This window comes from Arvicola amphibius, chromosome 4, assembly GCF_903992535.2.
Source record: "Arvicola amphibius chromosome 4, mArvAmp1.2, whole genome shotgun sequence".
NCBI classification, from domain to species: Eukaryota; Metazoa; Chordata; class Mammalia; order Rodentia; family Cricetidae; genus Arvicola; species Arvicola amphibius.
Window position 1 is genome coordinate 151,374,753 of NC_052050.1, and position 18,043 is coordinate 151,392,795.

The 18,043-nt window shown below is 41.2% G+C and overlaps 1 protein-coding gene across 1 annotated transcript in view; it reads left to right on the forward strand.

Annotated features, from left to right (window-relative positions):
* The window catches only part of Csmd1 (CUB and Sushi multiple domains 1), a 1,175,551-nt gene that overhangs the window by 751,670 nt on the left and 405,838 nt on the right, over positions 1-18,043 (forward strand). Inside the window, exon 9 of the mRNA XM_042054928.1 lies at positions 9,459-9,583. Coding sequence (XP_041910862.1) covers positions 9,459-9,583 — 125 coding nt within the window. The remainder of the gene's footprint in view (positions 1-9,458; positions 9,584-18,043) is intronic.

The window sequence follows — 18,043 nt, forward strand, 5'->3', positions numbered from 1 at the left end:
CCTCTCCACAGACTTCACACTGTCCGATTCAGGGTTCCCCAGACCTTTATTGAGATGTGGGGCAGTGTTTCCTTGTCCTAGATCCCCAAACACACAGGAACATAGGGGTCTTGGGAATGGTCGATAAACAAGACACAGAGCTTCTGAAGCCCCTGCCCCACCTTCAACCCAGTCACCTCAGTCTGCCATGTTCTCCTCTAACTCATGTGTGCCTGTACACACATTTACAGAACATTAATCTATGTTTATACACATGCACACATGGCATATGCAATCATGTGTTCATATGTGCACACTCAAGCAATTATGTACACTTGTCCATACATATGTGTGGCATATACACTCATGAGTGCATACATGCACACTCAAGTGTGGTAAACACTCACATGTACATATACATTCATGGTAGATCCACACATGTGTCAGCACATGCATAAGTCATTCATGATGCATGCTCATGCGTGGTACACACTTGCATACATATATGTGCATGGTCAATGCGCTTATATGCATACTCGTGGCATGTGTGCATACTCATGAACATGCCTCAGTGTTCACACACACTCTTGCTTCATCACATGGAAACAGTTCAAGTGAAGCACAGCTTCTCTAAGTGACTCCAGAAGCTCTGTTCCTGTGTCCCCTCTGTATACTTTATTATGAAAGAGGTGACAAGTCCTGGCTTCAGTTCAACACTGGATGCAAGGCTAGCTCAAAAATTTGTGTTTACTGTTGCTGAATAGGGGGGAGGGATGTGTGTTGAAATGGCCTCTCCGGGTGCCAATCACACAGTCTTATATCTATCTATGCCTGCTACGTATCATCTATATATCATTTATCTATCAACCTATGATGTATCTTTCATTGATCTATCATCTACTGGTCTATCAATCACCTATCTGTCTATCTATATATCTACCTATCATCTATCTACCTATCAATCTATCTATCATCTGACTATCCTCTATCTGCCACCTTTCATTTATTCACGAATCTTATTTTCATCTCCATATTCTGTATTTACATGTATCTAGATATCACCTATCTCTATCATATTTATCAATCTATATCTATCAATCAGTGATCAACATTCATGCATCTATTATTTATTCCTGTCTGTCTGTCATCTTATATAATACTCCATTCATTTGCAGCTATTTGGATAGCTAACAGACACAGGAACATTTCTGGTCAGGAGGGATAACTTGTCATGCCTTAAGGCACAGTAGCATAACTTTGTTGACCACAATTAATTGAATTTCAAAATAGCATTGAGAGATTTTAACTGTTTCTCAGCCTAAAGAGATGGGAAATGTTTAAGGTAACAAATGAATAGGCCACTGCCTCTCTGATATTATCATGGCATTTTGCCAACATATACTGAAATACCACATTGCACCTCAAATATATTATTCCTATCTATTAACAGTAAAAATGGAACTGGAAAGATGATTCGATGGTCAAAAACACTCTTGCAGAGGACTGGAATTTGATTGCCAGGACTCATGTCAGGTGACTTACAGCTGCCTGTATCTAGATCAATGGTTCTCAACTTGTGGGCCATGATTCCTTTAGGAGTCATGTTAACAGAAGTTTCTACCTACCTTTTTCCACAGCCATTCCCAAAGAAACACATGGATGCTTATATTAATTATAAACTGTTTGGCCTATTAGCTCAGACTTATTATTAACTAGCTCTTGGAACTTAAATTAACCCATAGTTCTTGTCTTTGTTTAGCCATGTGACTTGGAACCTTTTATCAGTGAGGCATTCTCATCTTGCTTCCTTTGCATCTGACTTGCAATTGCATCTTTCTGTCATTCCTCTTCCTAGGATTCTCCTGTTCTGGTTACCCTGCCTATACTTCCTGCCTGACTATTAGCCAATCAGCATTTTATTGAACTAATACAAGTGACAAATCTTTACAGTATACAAGAACGTTATCACAGAGCAGAGTCAAATGACCCCTTTAAAGAGGTAGCATTTTATATATCCTGCATATCAGATACTTACATTCCAATTCACAAAAATATCCAAATTGCAGTTATGAAGTATCAATGAAAATAATTTTATGGTTGGGGTCATTACAATATGAAGAACTGAATTAAACGGACTCAGCATGAGGATGGTTGCAAACCATTGTTCTACATCCAGGGAATTCTGATACCCTCTTCTGGACTCTTCAGATGCCTGTATATATATGTGGCAGACACCCCACACACATTCATACACACATACACATACATGCACACCCATGTAAACAAAATAAATCTTTGAATATATATATATATATATATATATATATATATATATATATATACATAAATAAATTGAAAATAGACCTCATGTCTTCCTGGCTGCCTCAGTTGATTCTGCAGTAACTGTGATTATGGAAAAGGATGACCTCCTCTGTCCATCCGTTCTTGTGCAGCTAGGACAGTGGGCTTCATAGCCACATCAGCACATATCCAGCTTCAGACTCATATTTAATCCTTAAATTATTCCAGATTATTTCTCCAGAATTACTTGAACCAACACTTTTTGAAAAGCCCATAAGTAAGTCTTCTCCAAGAAGCCCATATTTAGAAGTAGTTTGTGTTAGCACTAACATACCTAGAAATAGCTCAGTCACCTCAGAAGACTCTTCCCACCACAGCAGGTAAAGTTAAACGGCATTGAATGAAGTGTCTCTGCAAACTGAAAGTTGAGGAATGGGTGTTTTAGAAGCAATGAGTGTTGAAGTGAGAGTCATTTTTTTCTATTGTATCCTATTTGAAAGACAGCACCGTCCTGCTTCCACTGGTCCTCATAAATCTGCCCTTAAAGTATTAATAGTACATAATATATCTAGGACTTTTTCACTTAAGTCTCTACTACCAATATTTGTCTTCATTATAAAACATAATTATTTTAAGTGCCCTATATCTGTTTGCCAATGAAAAGCAAGATGTTTTGCTGGAATCATCCTTGAAGGATACTTTTATGAAAACAAGATTAGTCACCCTGATATATCTAATATACAGAATCTCAAATGTAGTGGTACTAAGTCAATGAAAACTTGGTTTGCTCTGTATTTGAAGTAGAAATCACACATGGTTTTTAAACTAAACTGATTTGTGAGCCAGAATAAAGCAAAACAAAAGCTCAAGTCAATAAATTAGAAGCCAGGTCATATTTTTTTCCCATCTCATCTTGATCCATTACTGAGACAGTTGACTTCAACTCCACCTGAGGGTTGCCCCTTGAACTAATTTCTGACCTGCAGATGAAGAGCTGGACATTGTTAATAAATTTAATGTTTTAAAGTCAAGATGACTCCACTATCTATTGATGCCATTTCCCCTGGGTTGTGCAGAAAAAAAATAAAATAAAATCACAATAGTAGTGAAATTCTGTGTGGTTTCCTAAGCATCCTAGAAACTGGTGGTCATTGCACTAGAACAGAGGCTTCTGAGAAAGACTGAGCCCGGGGGAAATTGGCCAGTTCTGGGAAGAATCCTCAGCCCAGGCTGAGAAGATTTCCTGAGCATGTGCCTGGAAGGTGTCTACAACAACTCATGCACTGCCAGTGCTTCCCAGTAGTGAGGGTAGAGACAGTCTGAGGATGGAAGCTTTAGTTTCCCTTTTCATTTCATAGAGTCAGAATAGAACAATTACCAGAAACCAGAAGAGATACTTGCCATAGTTCCATTGAAAAAATACTTTGTTGTCTGTTTTCCAACTCTATAGATGTAACTAGAACTGATTAATAGTTGTTGCCTTGGATACAGGCCAGTTCTGAGTCATGCCACTTTCTTTGTTACAGTGATACACATGTCTATACTGAGTATCATGATCCGTATTCATAGTTCTTATATTCTGTCACCTGTTCCTAATAATATCTTAGTCAAGCATGGCCTCACTGTTAGACACCATCTCTGGCAGCATTGCCTCAAAATTTGGACAGACACATACTATCCTGCCACAAATGAGGCTAATGAATTGCAGTGTCAAAACTAATAGATGCAAATTGTATATCCTATGGTACACAATGTATTTTGAAATGTGTATGCATTGGTTGCAGGTGCCAGATTTCTAGCTAATCAGCATGTCTGACATCATATGGTCATAATTTTATGATGCTATTTAAAAACCAGGTCAGTAATTTTTCAAACACTATTATTTTACGTATCTTGGGTCTCTGCTCACTGTCTATGCATGAGACTCCCTGGGCTCATGTTTCTCCCAATTGGATGTTTTTGTCATATGAACAGTATTTTCAGGAGCTGTCTCACCCCTCCAGTCCCTGGTTACCCGATTCTTCTCTGTGCCCATATGACTTCTAGTCTGTAACTTTGCAAGTAGAAGTAGGTATGGAGTGTGTCTTTCTGTCCCTAAGCAAAGTGGCCTCACAATTTATCTACAGTGTTGCAAGTGACAGAGATCCCTCTAGCTTCTGTAAACAGAGAATGCAGGCTCATTTTCCGGCTGCCCAGACCCAAATAATCACACAAAACTATATTAATTACAACATTGTTTGGCCAATAGTTCAGGCATTTTCCTACCTAGCCCTTATAACTTCAATTAACCCATTTCTGTTAATCTATGTATCACCATGAGGCTGTGGCCTACCAGTAAGGGTTTTCTGCATCTTTCTCCTCCAGCAGCTACATGGTGTCTCTCTGACTCTGCCTACTCTCTTTTTTCTATCTCTGTTCTAATTTCCCACCTGGCTTTACTCAGATAAGCCATTGACCCAAACAGCTTTATTCATCAACCAATAAAAGCAACACATATACAGAAGGACATCCCACATCAAGTTTCCATTCTGTGTGTACTCTACACTTTGGGGTCCATATTTAACTGTTGTCATTCACTTGGTTCTATATCTTGCTTGTAATTTTCAAAGTTGAAAATACTCACAGCACTCTGATGTTAATTTCTATTCCTTTGATCTACATGACCAGCTGGAATATTGGGGCATATAACAGTTCTTTCTTAAAGCCCTGAAGATTCCCCATGTCATTTTCCACAGTGGTTGTGCTAATTTATATGCCTACCAATAGTGCACAAGAGTTCCTTTTATTTCTGCACCCTCACTAAACCCTACCTCTTTTGTCATAGTACAGCTGTGCTATGACATAATTAAACATTTTTATGCTTCTTTAAATATATTTTACTAATTCTTTGAGAATTTCTTTTAATGATTATGATCATATCCTCCCCTACTTACCCACTAGTTCATTATCATAAATTTATTATCCCCTTCACTTCTCTACCCTCCAATTTCATATCCCACCAAGTCCTACTTTTTAAAATATTTATTTATTTATTATATATGCAGTGCTCTCCCTGAATATATGACTGAATGCCAGAAGAGGGCACCAGATCTCATTATAGATTGTTGTGAGCCACTATAAGGTTGCTGGGAATTAAACTCAGGACCTCTGGAGGAACAACCAGTGCTCTTAGCCTCTGAGCCATCTCTCCAGACCCCATATTTCTGATACCTATATATGCATATATATAGGTATGTCCCCAAACTCATGCATACCTATATATGCATGAGTTTGGGGACATCCGTGAATCTCATGGTTGTCCAGTTGACACACTCTTAAGGAAAGCTATCTCTTTGCTAGAATCTATGAACCGTCCTTAGTTTCTTTCTTTCTTTTTTTTTTTTTTTTTTTTTGGTTTTTCGAGACAGGGTTTCTCTGTGGCTTTGGAGCCTGTCCTGGAACTAGCTCTTGTAGACCAGGCTGGTCTCGAACTCACAGAGATCCGCCTGCCTCTGCCTCCCGAGTGCTGGGATTAAAGGCGTGCGCCACCACCGCCCGGCCCGTCCTTAGTTTCTGAGTTAGGTGTGAGACCTCATGAGTTTTTCCTCCCTCTATGCTGAAATATTTACTGGCTTCATCTTGTACAGGTCTTATATAGGCCATGAGTTCATGAGTACATATATCCTATCATGACCAGAATACTGTGTTGTGTTCATGTCCTCCCTAATCCTCAAGATCTTCTGATATTTCCACTTCCTCCTCCATGATTGTCCCTGAATCTTTGGGGGGAAGATGAAATAGATGTTTCCTTTGTGACAAAGCATGCAACTGAAATGTATTCCCTACAGTCTGAGCAGTTGGGAGATTCTGCATCAACCTCTGTCCACCACACAATGAAACTTCTCTAATGAGGTCTGAGAGCAGCATTGTCTATGCAGTGATTCAGTTTGTGGAAAAGTTTGACACCACGTCCATTTTGCAAAGTAGTCATAGTGGGTTTACCTCCAGAGCCTGTGAACTCCCCTGTTGTTTGTTCTGTGCTAGGTTTACAGTACCAGGTGTGTGTTTCCCCTTGAGGAGCAGGCCTTAACTCCAAGCAGAGAGAGGTTAGTCTCTTTCATACCATAGGTGCCCTTACTCTTTCCATGGTCCATCCAGTAGCATGAATGGCCATTCTAACTTTAATAGTTCAGGATTGTAGTTCATAATGTTTACAGTTGCTCAAGACTGTTGATGAAGCTTTCTAATATGTACAGACCTGAAGTCTCTGTGTCCTTTGACAAATATGTGTGTCTTCAACAATATGTGCCTATTATTTACTTATTTTGAGACAAGGTCTCACTGTGTAGTTCTGGCTGACTTGATCTCCCTGTGTAGACCAGGCCAGCCTGGAACTCACAGACATCAACTTGCCTCTCCCTCCCAAGTTCTAGGTCTAAATTGGTGTGTGCTGCCACAACCATTATTACCATCAAGTTCTTGTGGCAACCAAGAGCAATGGCAATGGCCCATATTTAGGGACTCTCCAGGACAACCTTGGTCAACAACTAGATGGGAAGTAATCTATACTAACACTGGGAGTTTTATATAAGAACCTGGATTCTGGGAGGAACATAATCTCCTGTGTAGGGTAATACTAGCTAAATGATTTTATATATAAAAAAGATATGGTGTGTCTGTGTGTGAGTGAGTTTGCATGTCTGTGCATGTATGTGTGTGTCTCTAGTAAGATACAGTCCCTTGGGTAGATGCCCAGGAGTAGCCTTCTAACCCTGAAGTCTGCATGCACTTCCTTTATGGTTTAGCCTTGCATTCCCTTGAGGTTGAGATTCCATCTGTCTGCTGGCCATTGACAAGTCTGCTCTTGAGAATGTCTGTTTCACCATGTCATCCACTTTGAAATCTGACATCGGTTTGCTCTCACTACGAGCTGTCTGTATTCTTTGTTTCTGGATCTCACATGTTTTCTCCCTTTTGGTAGACTGTCTCTTTATTCTGGAAATGTTTCCTTTTCTATACTGAAAGTTTGGAATTTGAAACCTCATTTGTCTATTTTGGGAATCTCAGGTTACAGCTTTTTTTTTCTAGTACTTAAATGAAAAGCAGAGGCCCTGACAGTCAAATGTATTTCTAAGATGATTACACTGTAGCAGGCGGCAGGCAGATATGAACTCTACTTCCCCTTCTCCTTATCTTCCACCCTTGGTACAGCCTGTTAGAAATTAGCCTCTCAAGTTAAGAGGGCCAGAGGATGTTTGGCAAACTCTCATTCTCTAGTCCATCTCTGTGACCCCAGTTCTGACCATTGTCATTTTGGTTTCTTCACATTCATTTCTTTCTAATGTTTACTTGTTGTTCTTTTCTTTCTTAGCCACTGCAATTTCTCCTTGAGTTTGTGGTTTTGGCTGTCTTACTTAGTTCTGCATATCTGCTTCCTAGAGTATGCCATTGTAAACATTCAATGCTAATGTTCAGAAAGAGTAATGAAAATACAGAAATTCAAGAAGAGTCAGATAGATAGGAAAGAAACTATAGATAGGCAACAAATATGTAATATTGGTTTTAGAGTAAAATTGGTAGATTTACATAATCTGTTCACTGTAGTACAGATGTTTAAACCAAGAATGACTGCTAGGGATTATGGGGGAATGTCTACAAATTATTGCTGTCTTTGGTGACAGTTGTGACAATGAGATATAGTTATGTGTGGTTTCAACACTTTTATCTTAAAAACAACAAGTTTTATATCTATAGTATATATTTTTCTTTTTGAAAATCTCCCCTATAGAAGTCCAGTTGTTCTTAGCCTGTGGTATAAAGATGGCTTTTTTGAACAAGTAAAACTTCACACACTCTTCAATGGGAAACCAATTTGCATAGTAATTTTTAAGAAGCTGGGATTTTCCTTCAAAAAGGAAAAGTGTTTAGTTTCATTAATCTGAGATATTCCCAATTGGATTGACTCAACGTTAATGACTTTTCAACAGTCTCAGGACTATCCCCAGAAAGAGTACCATACATGTGGGAGCTGTTTAATCATGTAGCTTGAGAAATCCTAATCCTAATTTCCCCTGGGAGATGTCTCTGTTCCATCAGTTGGAAAGGCAGAAAGTTTATTCCTTCCCTTATGTTTTATGTATCATAAAATCCATGGATCTATGTGGATGCCTGCCATCTCTACCCCAGAGATTCCTACTTTCACCCATGGCTCCTGAGCATCCTTCTGGGTAAAATTGCTTCCTGCAAGAATGGAGCTGTAAGGTGGTAAGACACTCCAGCTGTCCACTCAGGACAGGTGGTAGGCAGAGAAGAGTCCTATGCTCGCAGGCTGATGCTTACTGCACACTAGCTCACCCACCAGCTCATACTGCCTCATGTATCTGTCAGACTCTCAGCCTGGGACCATGTCCTGTTGCTGGTTCCAGTAATCAGGCTTCCGTTCTTCTGATGCATCTCTGATGCAACACAGTCTTCCATCTCACACAGGCTTGATGTATTGCTATTCCCTAAGATGAATGCTTCTGTCCCTATAAGGCAGATTTCCAAAGTGTAATACCAGAACATTCTAGTGAACATGCTGAATGTTGACAGTAGGACTCTAAGCCCTTTGCAGAGACAATTTCTTAACTTGGACTCTTTCAGGACTTACTTTGGTAAACTATTTATTCACAGAAGACAATGTCCAGCTTTGCTTTGTTTTTAAGGTGTAAAATTCTCTCATCTCCATATTCTTGTGCAAACCACAGTAGTCCATAATATCACCCTCTTTGAAGGCTGCAGCAATGGCTCAGCGGTTGAGTATCTGTTGCCTTGCAGAGGACCGAGGTTCCGTTCTGAGCAGCTACATGGCAGCTCACAACGATCTGTAATTTCAATTCCAGAGGACCCAACTTTTTCTTCTGAGCTTTAAGGGCACTGTATGTGAAGTAACCATTAAGGTTGACAAGGTGTCCTCTAGGCATAATCTTAAGAGGGTTTAAGCTTAACCTTGTCTATCTATGAAGCAAGTTCATGGCTTTACTGGGCTATCTGAGACCTATTCTGAAACCATTAACTACCAACACCCAAAATATAATCTCTTGTGGATTGCTTCATGTGTCCCTTTGTTTATTTAGCCTGGGTAACTACCATAAAATTCATTTTGTGGATGTTTTCCTTCTGTTGCTAATTTGGACTGCTTTTATCTTGGTGCTGTCTAGGGTTGGTGCCAACGTGCAGTTCTCCTGTGAGGACAATTATGTGCTCCAAGGTGCCAAGGGCATCACCTGCCAGAGAGTCACTGAGACCCTTGCAGCATGGAGTGATCACCGACCCATCTGCCGAGGTAAGGTACCCAGTAGGCGGCCAAGACTCTCCCCAGGGCAGGATGTTCTCCTGAACACAGGGTGAAGTTTAAATGGGAAGCATGGTCTATAACTAGGGAAGGATTTGGTAATGTGTGTGTCTTCATAACAATGTGGGCCAAAAGAGTTTGTTAGAAGGTAATTCCTCTAAGGCTACTAAAGTTCCCACTGCAGGGCAGCTCTGAGTAAAACTGGTACTTTGATTTCTAACAAGTGCACACAAGCACACACACATGCACACACATACATTCATGCACACAAGCACACATGCATATACATACATGTGCACATACATGCACACACAAGCACACACACATGCACATAGGCATACTCAAAGGCACACAGAGAGACACACATATGCACACACATACACCCACACATGCACATAGGCACACCCACAGGCACACACAAATGTACACAGATACCATAAGTTGGAAATTCTCTTCTCCTGTGCACCGTGGTGTATGTACATAAAAATCATGTTGCAAACATTAAAGTCTAGACCTTCAGTGGCATTGACTTTGGATTTGGGGTATGGATAGAATGAGTGATAAAAAGAATTTATCGGCATGGTCCCAGATTTATTTAATTTTAACATTTACTTATTCTTGTGCATGTGTGTAGGCGACTGGCATGGTACCTGTGGACACGGTACTCAGGTCTTCAGTGTGATAACTTGACTTCCAAGTTACCTCACCTGCTCACACGATTTTACCTTAAGCTATACTCTGACGTGATTTGCCAAAGAAAATATTCACCATCACCACTGCCAGCTTTCTTCAAAGGATATGTATGAAATTAGACAGAAATAAAATATGATCACTCTACTTTTATGAGATACACGAATCATGCCTGAAGTTTGGAAATCACATAAAATCCAACAGAAAATTGACTTACTGTTTAATGGGGAAAATATTTTAAAATTAAAAGAAAACTAGATTTGGGCTTTATATCTTTTTTACATCTATCTCATAATAACCTGTATTAACTGAAGGTTTTCAAGAAAAATTAAAGCATTAACTGGACCAAGGAAAGTTTCCTGTATAATAATATCTTCTCCTTCCAAGTAGACATTTATTTAGTTAGTTTTATGCATGTGTGTGCACAGGTGTGTTCACCCATACATGCATGTGTGGAGGCCAAGGACACTGTTGAAAGGCTTTCTTAATTGTTCCCCACCTTAATCTTTACAATGGGGTCTCTTAGAGCCCTGCTCCCCCATGGCCTGGGATGTGTTTGTCTCTGATTACCAATGGTGGGTTCTTGACAACCCAGACCTGACTTTGACATGGATGCTGGGAGTCCTTTAGCCTTGTACAAGAAGAACTTTTAGACGCTAAGCCGTCTCCCCGGTCCCTGATCCTTGTAGCCTTCTAAAAGGATTGCTGGATCACATGTATTTTTATTTTTACTGTTTTCCCACAAGCTCTGCACTGCTTGCCAGTCGCACCAAGAATGTCCAAGGGGCCCTGTCCTTAACACTGTCTGCAGGAGAAAGCCCGTCCAGCTCTATTTCCGGTGGACTTGGGGACTTTTTGATCATGGTTTGGGAGAGAACACCCCTCTCAAGGAATTTAGCCCATTGTTTTATTTGGTTTTGTGCTGTGCGTTTCAGTTAGAAACACCTCAGCTGTCTCTGATGCACCCATGGCTTCTGCTGAATTATTCCCTTTAACCGCCGAGATGAAGTTCTTTTCTAGCTCGAGCTAGATTTTAGTTTTGTTTTCTCACAGATGTAGTTTGCTGGCACTTGTCTCAGCAGACAAGAAAGTCTTCAATACTTTTCAGATAATTCTTTCTTGTTATAAAAGGAAAACGAAAGTGAAATTAGACTAGTCTTGGTCTATTTTAATGTAAATTTCTAATCAACATCTGTTTTGAGCACAGTTGAAAAACTATTTAATATTTTAAATAAGTAAAAAGTGTAAACATAAGGTTCCTTCAGATTCAGCTGCACATTGAATTTTCTTTTACGTTAATTCCTGTTCTGAAATTCATTTGAACTCTTTAGTATGTATCTCCTGCATCCAATTAATTCCACTTATTTATGTATTCGATATTTAATTAACATAACATTGTCCCAACTGGCAGAGTGCTGAGATGTTTCTATACGTGCATTTGTGAGTGAGTACCATTCATGTCGGGTTTAACCCAATGGCTTTCCTTAAAATGCAGCCTCTTCCACCCTCAAGCTCCTCTGTGCCGAGATCACAGGCATGAGACACCCTGTCATTACCCGCATTACACCATTGAAAACATTCAGCAAAGCTTGTCATTTACTGTACACATTATCTACAAGAACTTTACGAAGTAAAGCTTAGTACCTGCCAAGCCTCTCTCCTCCCTGCCCTGGCCCCGCTCTGCCCTCTGCCCTCTGCCCTCTGCCCTCTGCCCTCTGGAGATGAGGTCAGCTCCTCCCATAATCCAGATATGAGCAGAAACACCTAGTCCTTGTGCTTTGGTTTTCCTCACCACAGTCTCCTCCGGCTCCATCCAGAGAAGTAGGAGAATCCTTCTCTGCCTTGGCATCTGCTGAGAGGACAATCAGAAGTGTTTATAAACATCTATGGAGCCTCTGGAGAAGGCAAAACATCCTCTGAGACAATTCCTCAGTCCTGTGCCTTGACCTATTTAGTGGTTGAGTGTTCAGACTTTACAGGGCCATGCGGTTGGCTTAGCGTGCTTTTTGTGGGATAACTTGTCAATGGGGCTCTGTGGTCACACTTATGCTGTTCTCCTTCTGATGACTCCAGCAGTTCTTTCCAGATGTGAAGCATCTCTTTCCTTCACCCCCCTCTCTGTCATACACACACACACACACACACACACACACACACACACACACCCTTTATTATAAGAAGCAAAAAGAATGATATTCCAAGTTCCCACATGGCCTGTGCACCTCAGCTAGATATCCAAGTTTGTAAGTTCTGTTTCCTAAACTGGGCATGGTGAGCCTTCAAGTTCAGCACTTGAGAGGCTGGAGCCTACTGATCTCAAACCCAAGGATAGTATGGGCTAAATAATAAAACCCTGCTTCCCACATGGTCTCCCTGTCCCTGAGTTCTGTAGAATCCTTCAAATAATTATTTCTACCAGTTCAAGGCCGTTGAGGTTTCCTCCACTTCGCTTCTCAAGTTCTTGCTGCCTCCCCCATTTTAAATATATCTTCCAGTATTTAATGGCAGCATGTCAGACCGTACACAGCAGACTCTGTGTGGCAGAAAATAATGCCCGGAGGATGAGGAGGAGTCTGTGGATTTAATTCCTGGTACTGGCCTGCAGAGGTGCTGGCTTGGCTACCTATGTGTAATGACTGAAGGCTGTTTGTTCAGAAAGCACAGCATCAGCAAACGGGCTGAACTCCCAGGCACCAGTCACCTATTACCCACAGACAGAAGTCTTCTCCAAGAGTGAGCATTGTTTTAACTTCTTGGAAAGACATGTAAGCAGCTGTCCAAAGAGTGCACCAATCACAGACCAAGGAATGCCTGAGCCCAAGGCTATCTGGATGAAGCGGAAGAAGATTGGGCTTTCTTCCAGGAACATGGGTGACTCCTGAAGCTACAGTGAGCAGTGTGAGGCCAACCAGGAGAAGCAGCCAGGGTGTTAAATTCAGCACCAGTTCACCCCTTCTCCCAGGTTTGAGTGGGTGGGTGTAGCTTCAGTGTGATGTAATGTCAGCTGATCTCACCTGTCTAGGTGTTGTTCTGGAAAAACTATAGCTCTTTGCTTCCCATCACAGATAAAATTCATAGTGCATGCACGTGCATATACACACAGAAACACACACAGAGTTTGTAAACAGCATATCTAACCAGAAAAATGAAATGGGTGAATTTAGCTTTGTTAATAAGTTTTGATTGGACACAGGTACTAAAATAATACCTACACATCAGTGTATACATTACAATGTATGTTTGTATTCTCCATACTTTCCCCGGCACTGTCCCATGGGAATACATGTGTATCGATGGTCCTGACACGCCTGCTCTCAAAGCAGCCACACTGTGCGCTCCCAGTGGCTCATGTGTTGTCCACACTGCTTTCGCTCCATGCCTACCCTCCCTGGTTTCCTTCCCAGCCCTGGAGAGTCATCATCACCCCGTGGGTGTGGAGAGAAGACATCGAAGTGACTCATAATCCTTTTCCCACCTGGCATCCCCACAGCTCAAAGTACTTTCTTTGATTAAAATCCATAGGTCTTCTAGGCTGTCCATTTTTAAGCGTGGAGATGCCCTCGTTCTCTCTGAATTGGCCCTTTACGCGCTCCTGATGGCTGACTCACTGATGGGGAAGAGCTGAAAAGCAGGCTCTTCTCAATTTCTATAAAAGGATGATGTCCGGTCTCTAACACGTACAGAAAAAGTGGATGTCGCACTCCTTAAAGTTCAAATAGTTCTGAAAATAGACTGTAGAAGCTTTTGCCAAGGTATGAGTAAGTTCCCTTCTGGGGTTACAATCTCCTCAGTGCTAACTGTAGGGACATTTGGCCAGCTGTGGGCAGTTAGTTCCCTACAGCAAGGGCAATGTCTCAGGTACATTTGTGACGCCATTTTAAGAAGTTTGTAGACAGAGAGCAACCTGATGTGGATCCTCTCAATTCATCTTTGGACCTTATGCCGGCCCACGAATTAATTACGTCAGGTACATTTCAGTCAGAGAAAGGAATGAGTACTCCGAGCATTGAGACCAACATCAGGGTATTTAAGGTCATAGGTCAAGCAAGGCTTGGTCCTCACGGTCTTCAGCTCCACGAGGGGTCTCTAACTATTAGGTTATATCCAGCCTTCTCTCCTTGGGGAGTGTCTGGTCTGATTGAAGCTGCTGATAACACACAGTGAGTCAGGAGTGACCCTGTGTCTAGAAGCTGGTGTGGTTTGCCAAAGCTTACATTATCTAATTAGCTTGGAGGCCTGGGGACATTACCTTTCCCTTCAGTTACCAAACAGATGAATGTTGTCACAGCTCAGTAATTACACAAGGGATTCCATATTCCATTTGAAATTATGCGTACTTCATTTAGAGATATGAAAACAGCTATTATGATTTTTTTTCTCGGGGTAAAGCATTACGAGCTGTTTAAAACTGCATAAGCATCCTTAACTGGCAGTAAAAAAAAAAAATAAGCAAACAAAAAAAAAGATAAGGAGATGATATCGCTTTATTGAAGGGAAGTGCTCAGGCTGGCGTTTCATCTCTTGGGGCTTCGGGAGGATGGACAGGGAGAGCATCCTTTGCTGCTGACGTGCTTTGCCGGAGTTGAAAGGGCACTTAAGAAAAGGGAAGTGTTATTTTCAATTGTAACCCTAGTTACACAAAAGTTAATTGGAGGCAGCCAGGGTCGCAGAATAAAGTTCTTACTACCTCCGAATTCCAGGTGAGGTTAACTAGAATTATCCTTCCAGAATTAACTTGTCGTGTACCGAGGCTGTTCTGCGTTATCCTCTCTGCCCGTGTTTTATACCTATGCCAAAGTGACCTTTTAAATGGCAATGAAAAGATTATTTACACCAGAGAGAAGCTCCATGCTATTGGATCAGAGGTCTAGCGTCAGCGTTAGGATTGTATTTCATGTGGTGGTTATTTGTTCAAGCAGCGTTTGTGTCAGAGAATTAAAGAAACACACACCATAGCTTCCTTAGGTAGATTGAATTAGGGGAAACACCAGTGATTCCAGATTCTTGAGGGCATTGGAGAGAACTCTATTTTTTTGGATATTGCTTTGTCTGAGAGTTTCCGGAAGTGATGTGTTCAGAGTTTATGCCACTTGCTTATTCCGGTGACAATTAGTAGAGTTGGTGCTCACCCCATCTGGGAGCCATGGTGTGTCCGCTGAGGCTCTTGGCCTTGCTTTCCTCCACTATACATCTTGGACCTTTGTCAGATGTCAGTGCTTCTGAAATCCCTCTGTATCCAGCCTCTTCCATCAGCAACCCTTCCTGGGAACCTCCTCCCTGTCTCCCTCGTTTCCCGACAGCAATGCACATATTTGCTTGGTTTTTTCTTTCTTTTTCTTTTCTCAATTCAGATGAACATTTTCTTTTCACTTTTATTGCTTCTTTGTGGATTTTACGTCATGTGTTCCAGTCCCACTTACCTCCCCATCTTTTTGTGCCTGCCCTCCGCTCTTGCCATCCTCCCCACCAAAAACAAAACCAAATTTAAAAGAAAAATCAAAGACAGCTTGTGTCTGGATCCATGCTAAGGATTGAGTTGATTTCCCCCTCTGCTGCACCACCATTGTAGGCAATCAGCGATCACTGGCCACACATACCATAATATGCCAAAGCCATGTGAGAGGAAAGTCTTGTGTCCTTCAGTTCACTCTTTAAATGACTCATGGGTCGAATAATGGCTCCTGTGGTATTAAACACAGTTGGATGCTTAAGATAAAGCTGCTGAAGACACAGCATCCAGTAAGTGCATGCAGCAGGCCTGGACCCCAGGGAGATGGCAAGGGGGCTACAAGCCCTGTGCCCTCGGGCCCTGCTCTCTATCTCCGTTTCAGCTGGCAATGTAGACATTTCAAAATGATTTATTATTTTAAAATTTCAAGAAGTATGTTTATTATATATTATATAATATATGTTAATCGTATGTTATATAAATATAACAAGTGTGTGTTAAATGCATCATATAATAGGCAGTCTAGTGATTCGTTTCAAGGAGCATCCCATGTGATTTCTGCTGTTGGGCTAATTTAACTGTATTTGAACAGAATTTTTTACCCTTTAGCTAATTTGATTAAATGTTACTATAGAACAGAAAAGATTTTTGTAGGATCTTAGTAAATAAATGCCTTTTTATATTATCATATTATATTATTATTTTGAAGCATGGTCTCACTCTTGGCCCATATTGACCTCAGGCTCATGGCCACTCTCCTGCCTTCCACCATGAGTCCTGAAATCTCAGGTGTGAGCTGTGAAGCCCAGCAATCCTTTGTTTTCAGTGAGTTTTCATTCATGTGAAGTGAATGATTTTCCTTTCATATATATATATTCATATCTCAGACAGTAAATGTCTAATGCTACCTCTAGAAAGAGAGGGCTTTACATATGAATATAATGTTTGGACTATCCTCCCTCAATCCCTCTCCCTTCTAATTCCTCCCCTATGGCTCCCGCCACTTACCCCTCCTAACTTCATGTACTCCTTTTCTTAAACCTACGAGTCCACTAGCGCTGCCTATAAGTGCATAGATGTAGGACGACTCACTTCTCATGGGGAACCTGGAGAAAACTTACACTCTGGTCCTGAGTAAGCCATCCAATGCCAATAGCCTCTGAGTCAGGGTGAGATTCGTAAGTTACATCCTCATACATGGTTGGCTTCATCTTGTACAGACTTGTGTCTGCAGTGGCAAGGCCTGTGAGTTCATGTGAACAGTGGCCCTGTTGTGTACAGCAAATAATGTTTCAATATAGATGTCCACGACTTCTGACTCTTACATACTCTCTCTCTACAAGCTCTTCCATGATGACCCCTTAGCCTTGAGGAAAGAAAGATATGATAGCCCTAACTCTAACCCTAACTTCAACTCAAACCCTAACCATAGTCTCTTATGTGTTGTGAGCTCACTAATGAGTTATGGTAATGACTGATCTGGTGAGATATGCCCACTGAATGTTATGGGAATGATCAACCATTTTCTGGTTGGATTAACGCTGACCCACAAGTCAGACTTAATGCCTTTTACTATGAACTGGTCCAAAGTCTCATAGCCATCTGCATCACAAGACCCACGGGATGAATTCCTACCATTGGACTCAACAGACACCACATTAAACTATCCCTGATGGTCTTTTCTCTATGTCCATAGATCAGTACATCTCTCAGCTCTCATCAGAGAAACTTCTTTTATTTGCAATAGATGCTGATTAATGCAGAGTTGTATAACTGGTCAGTGTGCAGAGCATAAGAGACTGTGGAGTCCATTTTTCTTCTTGAACTATTACATTTTTCATACATTGCCTTATAAATTCTAGTTTATTTAGATGCATAGATTATCAGTGAAACCTGAGTGCTCAATGCTGACGGAACTTTCCGGGCCATAACCTCTGTTGCACATTAGTATACAGTTACTGTCCATGGACGTTTAACATGTAGTGGACATCAATCTGAATCAGCTATTATATTGTCCAATGCTGACACAGAGGAGGTCTTCAGAAGAGTGGCAGTAACACGGAACTACAATGTGTATGAGCACACATTTGTGCACGTTGGTGACAGGAAACACAAGGATTGCTCTCAAAGGTCTTAGACCCTAGTGCTTTATGATCGTGTATGCTGCTTAAAGGCTCCGTGAACTGTTTGAATGCTTGGTTAGTGAAAAAGCAACTACAAGATCAGAAGTGGCCTTATCTTCAAGGTCACAACAAGACTTCCCAGTGTCAGTCTGGAGTGGCCTGTCTAGCTCTCCCAGATCATACGAGCTC